At 35.0% G+C, this 19,048-nt stretch overlaps 1 protein-coding gene across 1 annotated transcript in view; it reads left to right on the top strand.

The window, feature by feature from the left end:
* Positions 1–19,048, top strand: part of LOC125689991 (protein eyes shut homolog) — a 702,258-nt gene that overhangs the window by 24,802 nt on the left and 658,408 nt on the right. The window contains exons 3-5 of the mRNA XM_048937860.1: positions 3,040–3,199; positions 12,681–12,785; positions 13,064–13,203. Of these exons, the coding sequence (XP_048793817.1) occupies positions 3,040–3,199; positions 12,681–12,785; positions 13,064–13,203 (405 nt within the window). The remainder of the gene's footprint in view (positions 1–3,039; positions 3,200–12,680; positions 12,786–13,063; positions 13,204–19,048) is intronic.

Raw genomic sequence — 19,048 nt, 5'->3', positions numbered from 1 at the left:
GAGTTATCCTCAACACAATTCAGGTACAACATGGAAACTGTGATTTAGTTTCTGAATATTAATTTCTCTACAGAGTACCTCCAGCAGCAGGAAAAAATAATTATTTATTTTTCAGTTATTTTCAATAACTGTTGAATGAGGTTCCTTTCAACCGGCCAGGTTGAGTTCAAGGTGGGCTTTTGCCTTCTGATTTTCTCTCTACACATCTTAACTTCTCTGTACCCTTTCTGAGTCACCTGTCCCTTCTTCCACAAGAGGCAGATTCTCTTTTTCTCCCGGAGCCTCAAGAATAGCTCCTATTCATACATGCCGGTCTTGTTCCCTGCTAGCTCATTTTGTGGCTCAGGGAGGCAGCCAGCTCCTGCACCTTTCAGACTTCCTTCTTGAAGAGTGACCAGCTGTCTTGGACCCCTTTACTCTCCAAGACTGAATCCCAGGGGACTCCCCCTGCTAGTCTTCTAAACAATTCAAAGTCTGCCCTTGGACCAAAGTAGCAGTTTTGCTGTTCCCCATCCTGGCTCCACCAGGAATCGAGAACTCTACCATTTCATGGTGTCACGGAGTTGACTAGTTCAATCTCTGTTCGTGACAGGGACAGCAGGCCTCTGCCCTCCCCCCCAGCCCCAGTCCCACAAAAATGGGAAGGAAGAAAGGGAGGAAAAGAACAGCAGCAACAATCTATGGAGGAAAACTTATTTTACTATAATAACAGAATACAAGATAACAAAACATAATACAATTTAATTGAAATTGAGATTAATAAATCAGACAAGATGAGAGAGAGAAAGTTCCCGGGACCGAGTCAAACTTGAAAAGCTTGGAACGGCTAGGAAAGCACCTCCAAAAAACCTGATAAATTAGAGCAAGGCCTGCTGAAAGCCATCAGCATTGTCAAAGTATCGTAGCACATGATGTACGAGGAAAGGCTGAAGGATTTGTTTAGCCTTGAAAACAAACAACTGAATGAGAGTTATAATTCTCTTCTTCAGTTGCCTTTTGGGTGATGATAAGCAAGATGAAGGAAAACTTTTGTCAGAAGTGCATAGCAATGGAGTTTGCACATGTTGCAATGAGGAAAATTCTGAGTAGGTTTTAAGAGGACATTGTTCACAGTGAGTATAGTTTAGCACTGTTGCAAGCTACCCAGAAACACAGTGGAATTGCCTTCCTCAGAGTTCTTCAGAGCTCTTCTCAACAAGACATGATCCTGAGTAACCAGATTAAACTTTTAAGTTGATCCTGCTTTGAGAAAGGGGTTGGACTAAATGACTTCCAAAATTCTATCTCAAACCTAAGTTATTCTGGAATTCTAGGGGTTTAAAACATGCTAACATACAAAATAATGTTTTCATAGGTTTATTTGGGGAAGGTTTGTCTACTTAATGACAGGGTAGATGTGGCAATCAATACAGTTAACTAAAACATTCCACTTCACTTTCTTATATCTATAATATGACAATAGAGTAGTTCAAATGGAACTACAAAGGGCATGAAGCCCAAATGTAGCCAATCCAAGCTTAAAAAAAAAAAAAAAAAAAAAAGAGCTAAAGCATATTAATGATAGCATTATCCAAATGCCTCTTATTTTCCTTCTTCTGGAAATTGTGAAGAATAATAAAGTAACATATTGGCCTCCACTTCTCTAAACTAGGCAGCGTCCTCATCCTCTCCTTATAGAGATATGCCTTCCAGCCATTCTAGTAGCTAAAGAAATTGTTATTCTTTAACACTTGCGGTTAATTTAGAGTTTACAGTACAGTGAAGATGCCTAGAGTCTGTGTAGGTGGCTAAGTTCCTTGGCCGTTACTGGTTCAAAATCAAGGTTATCAGTTTCAGGAGCATTTTGAGGGAAATCATTACTGAATCAGGCTGTTCACTTCTTTTTAATCCTTCTTTGCTCTTCAGACTTAATGATTTGTGATATTTTGCTCCTTTATGGTGGAGGAAAGGGAGTGGGAGGAGGTGGGGAAGGGGGCAGAGGAAGGGAAGGAGACTTCTTTTAACGTAACTTGCATTAGGGCTTTTTTGTATTTTGCTTGTTATTCTTCTGTATTCATATTCTTTGCATTTTCAATGCCGTTGTCCTTTGGGAGCATTTTGTTACTTGGATGATGTGCAGCTGCACACACCTCTGCCCCTTTGCTGGTCACAATGTGTACATACTAATGCAAAGTATATATCTCTCACAGTATTAAAATATCATTATTCTATTGTTTATACTGTTTTATTCTCCTTATATTTGGATTGAAGGGAAGCAAATATTACTTATATACTAATCAAGGCACTTGAAATTTGAAGGTTGCACAGGACAGTTTTCAGAAGCTAATATAATCTGGTATTCCAATAAAATCTTTTCAGTGCTTTTTTTTTTTTTAGTTGTTTGTTTTATTTTACAGCACAAGCCACTGTCTTCTGCTATTTTTTAAATGTTGTGTCTTGGTCCTTGAAGGATATTCAAGAAAAAGACTTTTCCAACAGATAATGTTGTTTTCTCTTTTTAAAGACTTCTCTATACTGCTTGCTGTTAGTCACTCTCAATGATCTCCTAGTATGATTATAATATTGCGACATTGTGTTTCCAAATTATTAGGAGTAACAGAAAATTACAACTAAAGGCAATTCTTGGAATATTAATTATCTGTTTGTTCTGATGTTCTAACTCCTCTTTATCTGTATTTATTTGTAAATTAAACCCTCCTCCCCAGAGCCTGCTTTGACTCTTACCTGTTTACCTTAAAAATCTTTCACGTTAAGTTCTCTTTCTGTGGTTCTATCATTACTGTAAGTAGTTCACCTTTTCCATTCTCTCCTACTCATGTGCCTCCTTTTCCTACACTTTTTCAGTATGGTAGATGTTGAAACTCTTTTGACATTCCAAAATAATGGAAAATATTTTAAGCTGTATTTTTACTGTATTTTATTGTACTTTTAATCTGTGGTGACAGAGACGACAAACTTCTACGAACACACTGTATTTCCATTTCGTGTTTCAGGTGGTGGTGGTGTTTTTAACTCTATTACTAATTTCTTAATATCTAGTGTCTCTGTGCACCTGGCTGGACTGGAGAATTTTGCCAAGTTGCTGAAAATGCATGTTTAATTTACCCAAACAATTGTTCTAATGGATCTACTTGCATCGATATGAGCCAACTGGGAGAGCAACCTTTGTTTCAATGCTTGTGTCCTCGTGGTTTCACAGGTAAGTATTTATTAGATTAGTAATACCTAATACTTCACTACATAAGGTAATAAAATCAAATTGTTTAAATGGTAAGAATATACAGAGGAAGCAGACTACAAATGTACTGAATGCCACTGAAAAAGAACCATAAGTGGTTGTAACTATCAGCCTGCAATTTCACTTTGACCTTGTTGGTTGTATGGATTATTTTTAGTAGTTCTGTATTGGGTTAGTTTTTATTAGCATTTTAACCAAAACTATAGTTTTGTTAATAGCAATGATATTTCACTAGAACACTTCGAGGCTTTTGAGGTAATAGTAAGGTTTACCCTGTACAACATAGTTTCTCAAACAGAAGTATTACAATCTATTAAACATAATAAATGTATGCAAGTACTACAATTTAATCTTGCTAAACACAGAGTTATATCTGGTTCAAATAGAGGGGATTTCAATATTCAGTTGTTGCTGGAGTCACATCTTACTTTCAGGACAATATTCTTTCCTTCATGGGATTACACTGTAAGAAGCTCTTTACATTTTAGTGAGTCTTACTTTTTTTTTTTTTTTTCTATTCATAAAAAGCAAATACTCCATTATTTTTCTTTGATATTTCTTATTTATACATGTTTATATCATTTGTGTCTGAGACTGAAAGAAGGAAGGACAATTCAGTGATAATTTGGCAGGACTATGCAATTCTGAATTACACAGCATCTGCAACCACAAGGGCCATTGCAGTTTCACATCTAATTGTTCTTAATTGTGTTTATAAATTATCAACAGTACAGCTGCAGCCTTTCCATTAACATTTATATCATATTTGGAGAAGACTTATCTTAGTGAAAACAAAGTGGTACAACATTCTCAGCTGTCAAATGCAGCACATTTATTTAAAAAGCAATAAAAGCACTTAATTTTTGTTTTCATATTCTTTATGGGAGTCTTTACAGAAACTTAGTATATGCACCCATATGTGATTTTTGAACTACTCTTTTTATCTGTTCATATGTAAAATACACTTTGGATAACTAGAGGGAAAATACATATTTGATTTAAAGGAAAACAGGAGAGAATGAAAGGTTATAAAATGTAGTTATTTTAGTGAATAAATAGCAGACTCATTTGATCTTGTTGTAAAGAAAAATAAAATGAACTACAATTATTTTCCTCTGAAAGGAGAAAAAAACATTTTTTATCTACAACAGTCCATGTAAACAACACAGCTTATGACATTGAAACAATCCTTGTCAGCAGTTTATCAAGTTTTACACAGTAGACCAATAGTCCTTGAAGAAGCTTCCTGTAATTAATTACTAACTTTCTTTCTGTGTAGAGCAGTCATATTGGCAGGAATTGATTGGGCATGTTGGATACTTCATTTAGTTAGTAGAAAAATCCTTTAATTAAAGTAATCTTACTACTGCTGAAATGGACTGCACCCCAAGCAAACTTGTAGACAAGAATTTAAAGTACTCTAATACTATACTTTTTACTTCTTCAATTTTTTTTTCAGAAGTCTCGTTTAAGTTCGTCCAGAGATTCATCTGCATTTTTCTTTTCAAATTACTAATAATTTCCACAGATTTATTGGAAATAAATATAAACAGATAAGAATGAAATTTGTACTACTGGGCCATTGAAGTGGTTTGAGACTCTCTTCTGTAGAAATGATCACTGACACCATAATTGCTAATGTCCAAAGGAAGATACTGGATGTCAAAGATCCCGCATTTTTCACAATCTAGTCAAGATGGTGCTTACAACAGTGAATAAATCAATGATATGATTTAAAAAAATGGGTTGTATTTGGTTAAATCCACATCTTAAAATCATTCTTTTCTCCTGAATAGAACAAATATATTGAAAGCTTTCAATTGGGAAGAGTCTTTGCATGGTGCTAACACCCAAATCATGCCTCAGAGTTTTTCAAGACAATACACAAACCTATCCAGGAGAGCTCTGAACACTGGTTTTTCCTGAAGTTGTTTAATTTACTGGTATAGATTAACCTATGGGTCTTGAAGATGCCTCTATGGATGAGCTGTGTTTCCTCAGCACAATGAACAGTTTAAGAATCCAGGATAACTGATGGCCTTACAGTCATCAAAGTCACAGAAGATGTCAGGATCAAGTCCCTGATCGGAAATATCTGTATTCTTTCATTCATTCAAGGAATTGCCCTTTAAAATACTTGGTAAGGTCTCTACTTCATGTTAGTATTAGTAAAAGACTTAAAATAGTCTCAAATCTTCAAACAGATAAAAAGAACTATAACACTTCTTCCACAGTTCTACACTAAAGGTGAGATGGTTTGGAAAAAAAAAAAAAAAAAAGATAGTATAATGGAGGATCCAACTTCGCAAGAGTGTAACTGGAATTGCACTAAGGGGTATGTCTCAGAAACAAAAGCTGTCATTTCAATCTTTGTTCAATATGCTTCAAGTGTTCTCACTGATGTCACCTTTAAAAGAGAAATTGTTAGTGCACACAGATTCCAAAGACTGATCTTTGGAATTAAGACTGCAAATTGACATAATGAAATAAAAGGAAACACAAGTATAAGAATTCATTTAGACTAACTCTAATTTTCTTAATGAGAAGAAAAGCAAAACAGATCACTGCTTTGAAGAGAGTTCAGTTTTCTGTTTAAGGAAGTTTGGTTACAACTGTTGGGAACAAAAATAACTCAGGTAATGCAATCTCTTTAATGAATGTCTAGAAATGTTTCCTCCTGTTTAAAATTCCTTTTAGAATAGGGTACAGGTAAATAACATTAGTAATGTGAAAGACAAACAATTTTAAGCTACGGTGTGGATTTTTACGAAGATCTTGTACCTTAGAAGATAGTAAGCTGAATTATGAGAAAACACTGAAACATTAGTGTTACCACTCATCAAAAAGACAAAACAGTCCAAAAATAAGAGGATGATGTTAAACCGGGCTGTCATACTTTGAGGCAGATGAACACCAGAAAACCTGGAGCGGCCAGTCACACAGAATGGCCTGGGTTGGAAGGGACCTCAAGGATCATAAATCTCCAAACCCCCTGCCACAGGCAGGACCACCAGCCTCCCCATTTAATACCAGACCAGGCTGCCCAGGGCCCCATCTGGCCTTGAACACCTACAGGGATGGGGCATCCACAACCTCTCTGGGCAGCCTGTTCCAGCACCTCACCACTCGCTCTGTAAAGAACTTCCTCCTGACATCCAACCTAATTCTCCCCTCCCTCAAATTAAAACTATTTCCCCTTGTCCTGCTGTTATCTACTCTTTCAAAGAGTTGATTTCCCTCCTGTTTATAGGCTCCTTTTAGGTATTGAAAGGCTGCAATGAGGTCACCCTGCAGCCTTCTTTTCTCCAGGCGGAACAAGCCCAGCTCTCTCGGCCTGTCTTTGTCCCAGCTGTTCCAGTCCCCTGAACATCTTTGTGTTTCTCCTCTGGACCCCCTCCAGCAGCTCTCTGTCTTTTTTGTACTGGGGGTTCCAGACCTGGACACAGCACTCCAGATGGGGCCTCACAAAGGCAGAGTAGAGGGGGAAATCACGTCCCTGTCCCTGCTGGTCACCCTCTTCTGATGGAGCCCAGAATACCATTTGCTTTTTGAGCTGCAAGAGCACACTGCTGATTCATGTTAAACTTTTCATCTGTCAAGACCCCCAAATCGTTCTCTGCAGGGCTGCTCTCAAGGATCGCTCCTTCCAGTCTATATGGATGCCTAGGATTCCTCCAGCCCTAGTGCAAAACCTTGCACTTTGCATTGTTGAACCTCATCAGGTTCACTCGGGCCCACCTTTCTAGCCTGTTGAGGTCCCTCTGAATGGCATCCCTTCCTTCCACCATGTCAACCACACCACTCAGTTTGGTGCCATCAGCAAACTTGCTGAGGGTGCACTCCATTGCATCATTGATGTCAATGATAAAGATGTACCATACCTGTGAAAACTCCAGGCAGATTGTGACCTAAGCAGATAAAGTCAACTTCTTCCTCAGATCTTGATTTCTGAAAGAAATATTGAGCCTACTGAATTTTTTTTTATGATGGAAACACTTTTTCCTCCTCTTGCTTTGTCATGCAGAAATTACATTAAAAAAAAATTGATAAATGGTCTGATATTTCAACATGAAATGCAGTATCAGTATTTAAGTTCTGGCTGCTTTTTAAGTGGAATAAATCACTCCCAAAGCACATTGATGCTTATGAATATGTTTGTATTTTGTAGTGATACAGTTTCTTTTCATTTCAGTGTACAGTGAATATATTTGGTCGTTATGAACAAGAAATAATTTTGACAGTATTCTTGTTCATTGTTGGTTATATATTACATGCTTAACTTAAAGGTGCTGTAGTTTGTAGAAAAGCACATCAACATCTATGGGTTTTTAATTATACATTAGAATAAAATGTGCTATTGAAAAATCATGCCCTTAAACTTGACATTCAAATTACTCTAGCTGGTACATCTGCTCATGAACTTCAAGTATTACTTTTTTCTTAGGTGGTTGCAAAACAAACTACTTCTACCACTGCTCTTTCTTTTGGCATCCTATCAACCTGCCCTTTCTAATTTTCTTAAGGCACAAAACTCCTAAATTTATTCTCAGGGAATGTGCAGAGCTCTGACAGATATAAATCCATAAGAGATTGGCAAGGTAAAGAAACTCAGCAATGTATATTCTTTCCTTGTTTACTCCTTTGGAGTAAGACTTAAAAGTAAATTAAAAAAAAAATAATAATAATCTGGATCTCTTCTCCAGGGATAGTTTCATTAGTCTTTCAAGAAGAACCGCAGTGTACTATTCATTCTTATTATGCAGCATAAAAGTCTGCTGTAAGTGACAAGGGAAACTAGGAGATTGCAGCTTATTTTCAACACCCAGGAAGACAGCTGGGAGAGAGACAGTATGCTTTCAAATAGCTATACATCACCCCAAAATCACCAAAAACAGGTGGGAAGTCTGCCATTTTGTGAATTCCATCTAAAACTCTTCAGAACAAATTGTTTGAAGTGCTTTTAAATGCTGTTGCTGTTTAACAGCCACAGTTTTGTTTTTGTTTTTGTTTTTGTTTTGGATTTTCAGCTGAGCATGTGTTGATTAGCTTCTCCAGCATAGCAGTTCAAATCTTACCCAGGTAAAGAACTATTGATAGCTATAAAATCACCTGATGGCCTTAAAACAAGAAAAGATGTATACTGTAGAAGTAAACATAAAACATTTAGAAAATATACTGGAGAACTGAACAACACTATCACGTGGCAGGTTTGCTTACACAGCTGATCTTTGTAACTCTATTTTATTTATTTAAAAGGTATTGGTCTTATTCATTTTTTCTCCTGAATTCTTTCTATAGAGTGGAAGTACATTACTTGAGGTTTACAGTTCTTTGAAGAATTTATCATGAAAGTAGTGATACATAGAATTATCAAGTAGAACTCAATCTCCTTTGCTGTTCTTACATGAACATGTACAGAACACAAACACCACCATTTGACATAATCTGTTGTATGTCCACAGAAGCTAGATTTATGCTGATGTAAGAACTAGTTATTCTAGGCTTTTCTAATTATTTCTCAAGCTTCGTGTTCAGTTTTTTCTTAAAAACAAAGCAAAACAAAACAAAACTTGAAATGCTACAATGTTACAAAGTGGCAGACTAAAGTCGTGGTTTCACCTGTTCTTGAAGTTTTCATTTGATCTAAGCACTTTTCATAGGCATTGTGAGCCTATCTGCTTTTTTAATTTTCTATAGTTGGCTCTGTGTGTAGTGGTTCTGGATTTCTTCATAGATCTGATTCTAGAATTGTTATATTCAGCTCAAATCAATTAGCACTCCTGAGGAGCTAGCAGAAACCATTCCCATTTGATATTAACTAGAAAAACTATATTAAGAATTATTACTGCTTTATTTTTCTTGGGCTTACTGTGTAATTCCTTTATCCCAGAAGAATGACAGCTTTTAAAGTGCGCCCATATTAAATTCAAATTTTAAAAGAAAACAAATCTATGCTGTGCTATAAGATTTTGTAATTTCAACATTTAATTGTCTATTTAAAAGCACATCAACAGGAAAAGGGTTTTTAAAATATTAGCTTCCAAACACAGACTTCAGATATTTTGAATTATTTCTCACTGTCCCTACAGATTTCACAATCTAGCACTTACTCTTTGTTAAGAATTAATTTAAGGAGATAGAGGTCTTCCTTTATTAAATGTTTTGCAATCTGAGACTGAAAATCTTTGCTTCATTCTCTTCGTAAAAAAAACACTTAGCCATTACTCAACTAGGGAGACCTCTACTGAGCTAAAAACCCTAAAATATCCATGATACTGACACCAGATTCTTAGTGAAAAAAACAAATAAAAATCAAGAGAGGACTTCTCCTCCCATCCCCACTCCCACTCTGGGATTTAATCTCTATAGAGACTGAATGTTTGCTTCATCCTTGTTAATTCTTTATTTTCAAAATATCATTTTCCACTCTTACCACAACTGTTTTTATTGCTCTCTGCATTAACCTATTGGCCTCTATTTTTCCTCTATTTGTTTTATTCTCAAATAAATTAATAAAACAACTTAAAATGGAGGCAGAGATCTTTTTTACATGCAGCGTTTAAGATTTCTTTGAGATGGCCAAAACTTTCCATCTAAGTAGCATTCAGTAAACTCTTAGGTAAAAATTCTTAAAAAGCAATTAAGAAATAAATGTTGATTCCATACATGGTACCATCCTTTACAAGTACTTGTGAAATCCAAAATTGGAGATGGAGGGTATTTTGGAAATAAAGTAAGCAGGACTTATATTTAAGAACACATACTTTAATAAAAACAGTATTCACAGATTACTTCTATAATACTACTGTAGAAAAATGTGCATACTAAAATCTTTTGCCATTTAAGAAGGCAATATTGTTCATTACCTTTTGTAACATTTTCTGAAACAATTCCTATGTTCTGAGAAGCATATATGCAGGCATTATATCATCCATAGCTCACATGTAGAGGTCAACATTGAATAGTACACAACCTACGTTCAATGCCTGTGACTTACCTAATAAAACTGTTCAAAGGTTTTGTAATTAAATATTAGGATAGATAGTCAATGCTGTAACTAATTAAATATGATATATCGTTAGCAATTTTAAACTTAATTTAGTCTCAACTAGTCTCAGATTGTTTAGATTCTATGTATAGTCAGTGGAGATTATCTAATTGTAAAATTCTCAACACATAAAACAATTTCACCTATGTTTGATATTTCTCCTTCAAGAACTCATTATTTGCTCCTCTTTTTGATGCTTACCTATATAGGGAGTGTAGACAACAATAATTTTATATCAGAATAAAATTATGGGCTTTGGTCCTAGATATTTCTTAATTTTTATATTTGTGGTAACTACTAGGGACAGAATTTTCACGGAGGCTATAATACGAATCTTGAATTCCAATGAAGTCAACTAATTTAAACTTGCTAGTTCAACTCTGTAACTTACAGACAGGCAGATGCTTTTACCATCTGCACATTTGAATTGTTAAGTCAGTTCTTTATTTCTGCTTTTTTTTTTTTTTTTTTTTTTATCTCATTCACCAATTCTACTTTATTTGGAAAAGTACAAAGATTAATTGCTATGTCTAGACTGATCTAAAAGTACATTTACTATGCTGTTCAACACAGTTCCCAATGAGGATGAGGAAATATTTAGAGCCACTAAACTTCTAGTGAGTCCAATAACGGTTACTGTAAGTGAGTTTAATGTCTGTCAAAATAATTAAGTATAAAGTTGCTGGAAGTGAAAGAAATCATGCCTTATTTTAAGAGCCTACAATGTAGATATCTGTATTAAGATTGTCACTCTGTTATCTGCAGATCCTGTAGAAAAAAAAAATAACATTTTTAAGGACTCCAACCTTCTGATCTGATTTGCATCCAATGTTTAGGATGAGACATCATTTGCTAAGTTTTTAATTTTTGTGGCCTATAAATACATGGATATAAAGGCCAATATTTCAGCAGGCGAATTTTAAGTATTTGTGTCTTTCTAAAGAATGTATGTTTTGTTTAAAGTTCTGGAGGGGAAAGAAGATAGGAAATTGGAATAAATCAATCTGTGGCTTCTAACTTCAACTGTCACCAAATATTTGCTTTCTTATGTTTCTGGTGTTACCAAATTAGTAAAGTAGTTATAACTGGATGAGTTGCATTTGTCACTGAACTTGTTTTGTTCAGGGTTAAATTAAACCTTTAGTACATCAGTAAAAAATGAATAAGGATATTTTAAAAATAAACAGTATAGCAGTAAAATCCTTAACAACATTGTTTACTTCCCTCTTTGTTTCTTGCACCTGCTGAACTTATTCCTGATAGAAGAATAACATTCCTAATTGCACACAAAAATCTTGTTTAAGTTATATGAGTATTGAAGTTCTCAATTATTCAGCCCTCACTCACTATGAAGTGATAATTAGGCATTAAAAGCTAAGTGGATTACTGTGGAGATCTCTCCTGACATCCATTTAACACTTAATCAGATCTTAATACTATAAATTATGCATTTCTCAGCAGTATTCAGTTTCTAATAAATTTTATAGCAGTTTGGAGTTACTAGGTTTTCATGACCTCACTGTGGCAGTGAAAAGTTGCAAAGTTTGCTTAAAGGATTCAGTTTTTATAAGGATTTCAGTTTTATACCAAAATAACTCCTTAACCTAGTTTGATCTATACTAATGTTTATTCACAAGGGCTTTTTGAACAATTCGATTTCACCTTCATGCATAAATATGAAAAAATGGATCAAAAATCTTTATTGAATGGGGCCAAAGTTTTCTTCCAGCTTTCTTTTCCCAGTGTTACTTTCCTTACCTTAATAAAATTAATGGGAAAAAAATAACGTATTTTCTAGGAGTTAACATAACTTCCTAGATGCATTCAGTTCATTTCCTAATTAAAACATCTATTAACTATTTTAGCCTTTCTTTATGCCAATTGTATTCCATAAAATCATATTTTATCTCTTTTCCTCTTTTCCTTTTTTTTTTTTTAACTATTAATCACAGTAATATCAGATTTGTTTGAGAGAGTTTAGTATTTTTTGAAAGATTTAGTTACCTTTAGTACCAGTACAAAGTGAGTAAATTGCAATTTTGTTAATGTAAGCTCAAGTTGTCCATAGCTGTCTATATAATGTTATTTATTGCATTATTGTTAAAAAAAAAAAAAAAAAAAATTTGAAGCATCTAATTTCCTATTGTCTATATTTTTTAAATTTCAAAGCATGCATATAATTTTTTTATAAATGTTTAAGTTGTCTAGAACCTTATGCAAGGTTTTAAGCAATATTGCAGAAAGATTATTTGTAATGTAATGTAATTTGTAAGTAATGGACGTTTTACCAATGTTATTAGTATGGTTTCATTACTTTATTGCATTTTTGTTTGTTTTTATGTACATTAAATTCATTCTTAACCTTGGTAAGATTTTTTTTTTTTTCAACCCCAGGAGAATTCTGCAAGGTGCAAATTGATAACTGCAATTCCAATTCATGTGAAAATGGAGGAACATGTGTTAACTATGAGGACCAATTTAAGTGCATTTGCCCCATGGGTGAGTCAATGCAAATTTATAGTGTTTTCTGAGCAGAACAAGAAAATGCTATTGAAATATCTAAGTTTTATAGAAGAAATATAAAAATAATTTTAAAAGTAGTGATATATCTGAATGTCTGCAAATAATATTTTATGTAAAATCTCTCTTTTTTCTTTGTATAGGAAATGAAACTGCCAAATTACTTTAGTAGAGTGGTATTAACTGCTAACACCATGAACAGACACAATGTCAATATTGTGAATGAACTGTGATTAAACATTCTCTTTGTGGTGTAGGTTTTGAAGGTGAAAGATGTGAACTGGATATTGACGTCTGCCTACTCTACAATATAAGCTGTGCCCCAGGAGCAGTGTGCATGAATAAATCTCATGGATTTAATTACACATGTTTATCACCATGTATTGGAAACACAGAGGTAGGATAAAGTTATATATTCCCTCCAGTGTTTTTGGGAAACCAAACAGGTTATTGTAATTGCAGTAAGCTGACATTACCCTCAGCTTATCTAAACAAAATACAAATACTCATTCTCATTATATTCTTATGTTAGCCTTCTTTCCCGTGTAACACATGAAACCAAAAGTGCATGACATGACTAGTCTAACCACCACCAAACAAACTTCATGTTGTCTGAGCTCTGCCTGTCTTATTCATTATAGGTTTATTTCTTGGTATCTCCTGCTCCTTACTTTCTGCTATGTAGTGAACCTTCTAAGAACTTGAGGCAAAAATTCCTTGAAATGTCTTGATGTGCTTAAAACTTATTAGAGAGAAGGCTGATGATGAAACGATGCATAGAGAGAAGGACAAAAAGTGCATTTCCACAGACAAGGTTAAAAACCACGATCAGACAAACAACAAAAATTAAAACAAGACTAACTGTTCTGCAAGGAAAGTTTCTGCTAGGAAAGTTTCTGCAAGGAAAGTTTCTGCTAGGAAAGTTTCTGCATGGAATGATGACAAAAGGTTGAGAGATGACTGTCAGTTGATGAAAGACTCAACATGAGCCGGCAATGTGCACTTGCAGCCCAACAAAACCAACAGTATCCTGGGTTGTATCAAGAGTTGCATGACAGCGGGTCATGGGAGATGATTCTGCCCTTCTACCCTGCTCTCATGAGACCCCACCTGCAGTACTGTGTCCAGTTTTGTGGCTCCCAACACAAGGACATTGAGCTGTTGGAGAGGGAGCAGAGAAGGGCTACAAAGATGATCAAAGGGCTGGAGCACCTCCCCTACAAAGTCAGGCAAAGAAAGCTGGGGCTTTTCAGCCTAGAAATGAGAAAACTTATGGGGGGACCTTATAGTGGCCTTTCAGAACCTGAAAGGGCCTACAGGAAAGCTGGGGAGGAACTTTTTATAAGGACACGTAGCAACAGGATGAGGGAAAATGGTTTTAAACTCAAAGAGGGTAGATTTAGACTAGATATTAGGAAGAAATTCTTTACTGTGAGGGTGGTGAGACAGTAGAATATGTTGCCCAGTGAGGTTGTGAATGCCCCCTCCCTGGGAGCATTCAAGTCGAGGCTGGATGGGGCTTTGAGCAACCTGGTCTACAGGGAGGTGTTCTTGCCTGCAGCAGGGGGTTGGAACTAGATGATCTGAAAGGTCCCTTCCAACACAAACCATTCTATGATTCTATGATATAAAAATGTAATTGGAAAATTGAGTTAGATGCTGATAATATTTAGGACAAAATTGCATCCAGTATGCATGCAGATGTATTTAAGAACTTTATTTAGTATGTCCTCCTCACTTCCCTTTAGTGATCCCTTCAGTTAAGTCATTGGTTTGGATAATATTCCTAATTCCACCATAACAGGGTAGACTATAGGCCCAGGCCCTTGAGGTACAGAGATTTTGGTATATGATAAAGTGAAATATTGTAGCGCCTGTTCATTATGATAGCTATTTTACCAGCTATGTAGAGAATGCCATTTACCCCTTCCAAACAGCTGCTTGCACATGATAACCAGTGTTTCAAAAGCTTAATCAATTCTTTTATTGAAATACATTCAACATAACAATATACTATATGGAGCAAACAATGCATTTATGAAGAAGCAGTTAACATTTATGTCACCTTGAAGTCTATGAGTACACACTCACCAGTGACTACAAAATGTATTACTGAAATACCCACTAGCTCAAAGGTTTGCATTTAAATTGTTCAGCATCTGGTAAATTTTAACAATTTCATAATTTAAATTGTCATACTGAGTGCAAATTTATTGTACATGGCATAACATTATAATGATATAATAATTATTATGACTAGTTAGGATGGGAAGTGATGGTGTGCCAAGGATGCTGATGAGAGCTACTGAAACATTTTATTGTAATACTCGCTTTAAAACCCTCAGATATTTAATTTGTTTAACAAACATTACATAGACTGTGTGGACTATACATACACAAGTATCTATCTCTATATTCCCATTCTACAGGCCACTTGTTTTAGCCATAATGCCAATAACTAGGAAATTTTCTAATAGGAAAGGGAACTAAAACAAAGGAATTATATGTCTTTTTTTTTACTTGTTTTCTTCACCTGTGGAATATACAATATTATATTTATAGTACTATTCTCTTGCTTGAAAAAGTAAGCCTTTTTTTCAGTTTTTTTTCCATTTCCATTTGTACCTTAGATATGCTGAACTGCTTTGACTCAGTTTGTGCAGTCAGCACAGTAAATCAAAAAGAATGTTAATATTTCTCATGTAAATATAACTCACTGGGGTTCTTTTATCTTTTTATAAACATAGAATGATACTAACATGAGCTTTTTTTCCCATAACATTTAAAGTGTTTAGGTTGTTTTTCTTTGAAATAAATCTACTCAGTATGACATCAAAAGGAAAAATGAAAATATCCCTGTCTCATTAGAATGTAAGATATATGTTATATCCCCCACCATTTTTATTAATAGGAATTAAAAGAGAATTGCTAAGAACAGCAGAAATAACAAATAACTTTATTGCAACATGTTAGTCCAAGGTGGAGTAGACAGAAGCGCAAGCTTTACTGTGCCTTACAGCATAGCTATGGGAATAGGCTAATGCCTTAATTAAAATCTTATATATCTCTAAAAGAAAGAGACAGTTCCCTTTAGTATTACATCAGTTTAATTTTTTCTTTTGTTATCAAAACATATGACAACTCAGTAGAGAAACAGGCCAGTGAGTTGTCTGATTAAATTCATCCTTGAAAAACATACAGTAGGGATAAGCTAAAAAGACATTTACTATCAAAATCATTGTCAAAGCTGGTAGCCATATCTCAGGTTTTAGTATGACAGCCAGTTAGTGAACTGTGTGCATTTTTGATTTTCCACATGCATTTAGTTGGTTGCTCACTACAGGCTAATAGCTGTCATACCTGAACGATATTCATTTCTTCAGCAGAGGTTAGCATGCTGTCCACAGGACATTCCTGGTATTTATTGTTTGAGGATCCGCACTCACAAAGTCATCTATGTCAAAAACAGGCAATGACAAACTTTGAACAGATTCAGGCAGACATACAAGTGTCAGTAGATAAACAATAATACAGAGATTTTGAAAAATACCAAAACATCTACATTGTTAAAAAAATTATCCTGTCTTGCAAGAGAAATGATTGGTGTCATAATTTTAAAGTGATTTCAACATAAACACGTCATCAGCTACTTGAATGTATGTGTTAAGCAATAGGACTAGAGGGAATGGCTTCAAGTTGCACTAAGGGAAATTCAGGTTGGATGTTAGGAAAAATTTATTGTCTGAAGGAGTGATCAGGCACTGGAATGGGCTGCCCGTGGAGGTGGTTGAGTCACCATCCCTGGAGGTGTTCAAGAAACATTTAGATGTTGTACAAAGGGACGTGGTCTAGTGGAAAATATTGGTGGTAGGTGGATGGTTGGACTCGATGATCCTAGAGGTTGTGTATTAACTGTTGAGTCAGGGCCTGATTGAGTACCTGGGGAAAGGACTGGGTTGGCCTTGGGAGCACAGGTGACGACAATTCAACTGTGTGATTGGACGCCTGGCTCCTCTTCTCTTAGACCCCATTTAAGGGCTGACTGCCACGGTGGATGGATCTCTGATTGGAGATCTGTCCTTTGTGATGTTTCCCTGTGAGCCTAGATCTTCAGAGACTGATGAGCAGTCCTTCTTCCTTCCTTCCTTTCCATTACATTTGTTCCTCTGGCATTACACCTCTTATATCACCTTTCCATCATGTTGATCTTTCTGAATGTTACAGAAATCTTTTCCAATCTTAGTGATTTTATGATTCTAAAATTCTATGAAAAGGGGAAAATGTTACTATTTCAGTGTTTCTCACTTTTTGTCTAGAATAGGTTTTTAGTGAGGTAGGATACTGATGTAATAATATAGGCCATTCTCTGTGTTACTCTGCTATTGTACCTTGCACATACAGTTGAACTACTGTATGTAGACACCAAAAAGAAACTGTTCCTAATGAGAATTTCTTATAAACGTGACCACAGTGCCAGAGTGTCATTTGCCAGAAACATAAAACTTCAGTATTTTATGTCAAATTTCAAGCATAGTGTACTTATTTATGTCTGCCTACATTAGTAAGTGGAATGTAAGGACAAATTGACAGAGAGAAACAGTTTTCGCTGAAGATCATGATTCTGCACTGAGTACATCTCAGGTTGATTTTTTTAGACTAGATCCAGACTGGTGCCATGGGCTGAATTATTGTCCAGAACATGTTGGGTATGATTGCAAAATGCATTTTTTTCAAAGTATTTTTCTGTGAGCTGAGCAATCACAAACTACCCAGCTATATCTGCAGTTAGAGTTGTATTTCCCACCTTCTCAATAAGGATATTTACTTGCTCAATGCATACTTAGAGGCACTCCAACTTTCATATTTCTCATGGTCCTCATATTGGCATGCTCTGCAAGTTTATGAAAACTCTGAGGCACATCTGTAAAAGTAAAGCAATCATATTAATTACGGAATGATGATATAAAATATAGATGGTTGTTTCTTTCTTTTACCTTGATATTTTTAGCAAATATTTCTTGAAAATTAAACATTTACATTTTAGTGTGTTTTTTGTTTATTGATTGGTTTAAGGAAATCATTTTATCTACCTGAAGTATCATTAATCTAGGAAAGAACACAGGGCAGATGAATCAAAATTACACTTTGAGAAAAATATGAGTATCTGTGTGCAGTTGCATTTGCAGTAACAGTGTCTGAAGACTGTAATAGCTATATGCCTGAAATGTAGATTAAATAATAATAATAAAAATCAGTTTCATTTGAACTGTAGGGAAATCTAAGAAAAGTATTCAGAGAGAACTGTTAGGAAGTAATTACTGCACTGGGATGAGATTCCTCAAACACATGGTGTTGTCTCTAACAGTGGACAATATGTCACATGGAGAATACACAGCCATGTATGTGGAGTTACTTGCCTTACTGTAAAGCTAAAATAAAAAGAAGAATAAAATGTAATCATATAACAATTAATTATCTTTCCTTTCTGTAGTAACATTTCCTGTTTGAAGGAACTGATTCTGCTTACAATTTTTTTATCAATGCAACATGCTAAGCTATGTTTATTGACAGTATAAGCAGTATCATCACAGAAGTGTGATGAGACAGAGCACCACAGTTCTTTTTTATCATCGCTTAAACAGTAAGATTTGTGTTTAATTCTAGCTATGAAGAAGGTTGACTTTGGGGAAAAAAAGATATTGGTGGGAGTATACAATTCTTTCCAAAATTTTTTTGTTTGTTTGTTTTTAATTTAGAAGTATTTACTCTATAAAAATGTGACAAGCAAATTTTCTTAGAGAAACTAGAAAAACACAGTGTGCAGGCTTTTACTTTGATTTCACTATCAGATTAATTTAGCATTAATTTCTCTTAAAATCCTTTATCATCTTAGCAGAAAGCATTCAAGATTTAAACTGATAGAAAATTAACTTTTCAGATAGAGAAAACTTATAATTAGATTACACGCAAAAAATATATTTCATTGATTTAATTCAAATTTAAAGCTGTTGAAGTTGCACTAAAATCTTAAAGAACAGCAGCTTCACAGTATAAACTATTGAACAACATTAAATTAAAGAGGATATTGAAATATAACTTTAGTCTTAATTTTCTAAGGTTTTTCTAAATTATGTTGTAGATTCATAGAATGGCTTGGGTTCAAAAGGACCACAATGATCATCTATTTTCCCCCAATGTGTAGGGCTGCCAACCACTAGACCAGGCTGCCCAGAGCCACTTCC

Source organism: Lagopus muta, chromosome 2 (genome assembly GCF_023343835.1).
Source record: "Lagopus muta isolate bLagMut1 chromosome 2, bLagMut1 primary, whole genome shotgun sequence".
In the NCBI taxonomy this organism is placed as follows: domain Eukaryota; kingdom Metazoa; phylum Chordata; class Aves; order Galliformes; family Phasianidae; genus Lagopus; species Lagopus muta.
The sequence above is the reverse complement of the archived record's forward strand: the minus strand, read 5'-3'. Positions and strand labels throughout refer to the sequence as shown.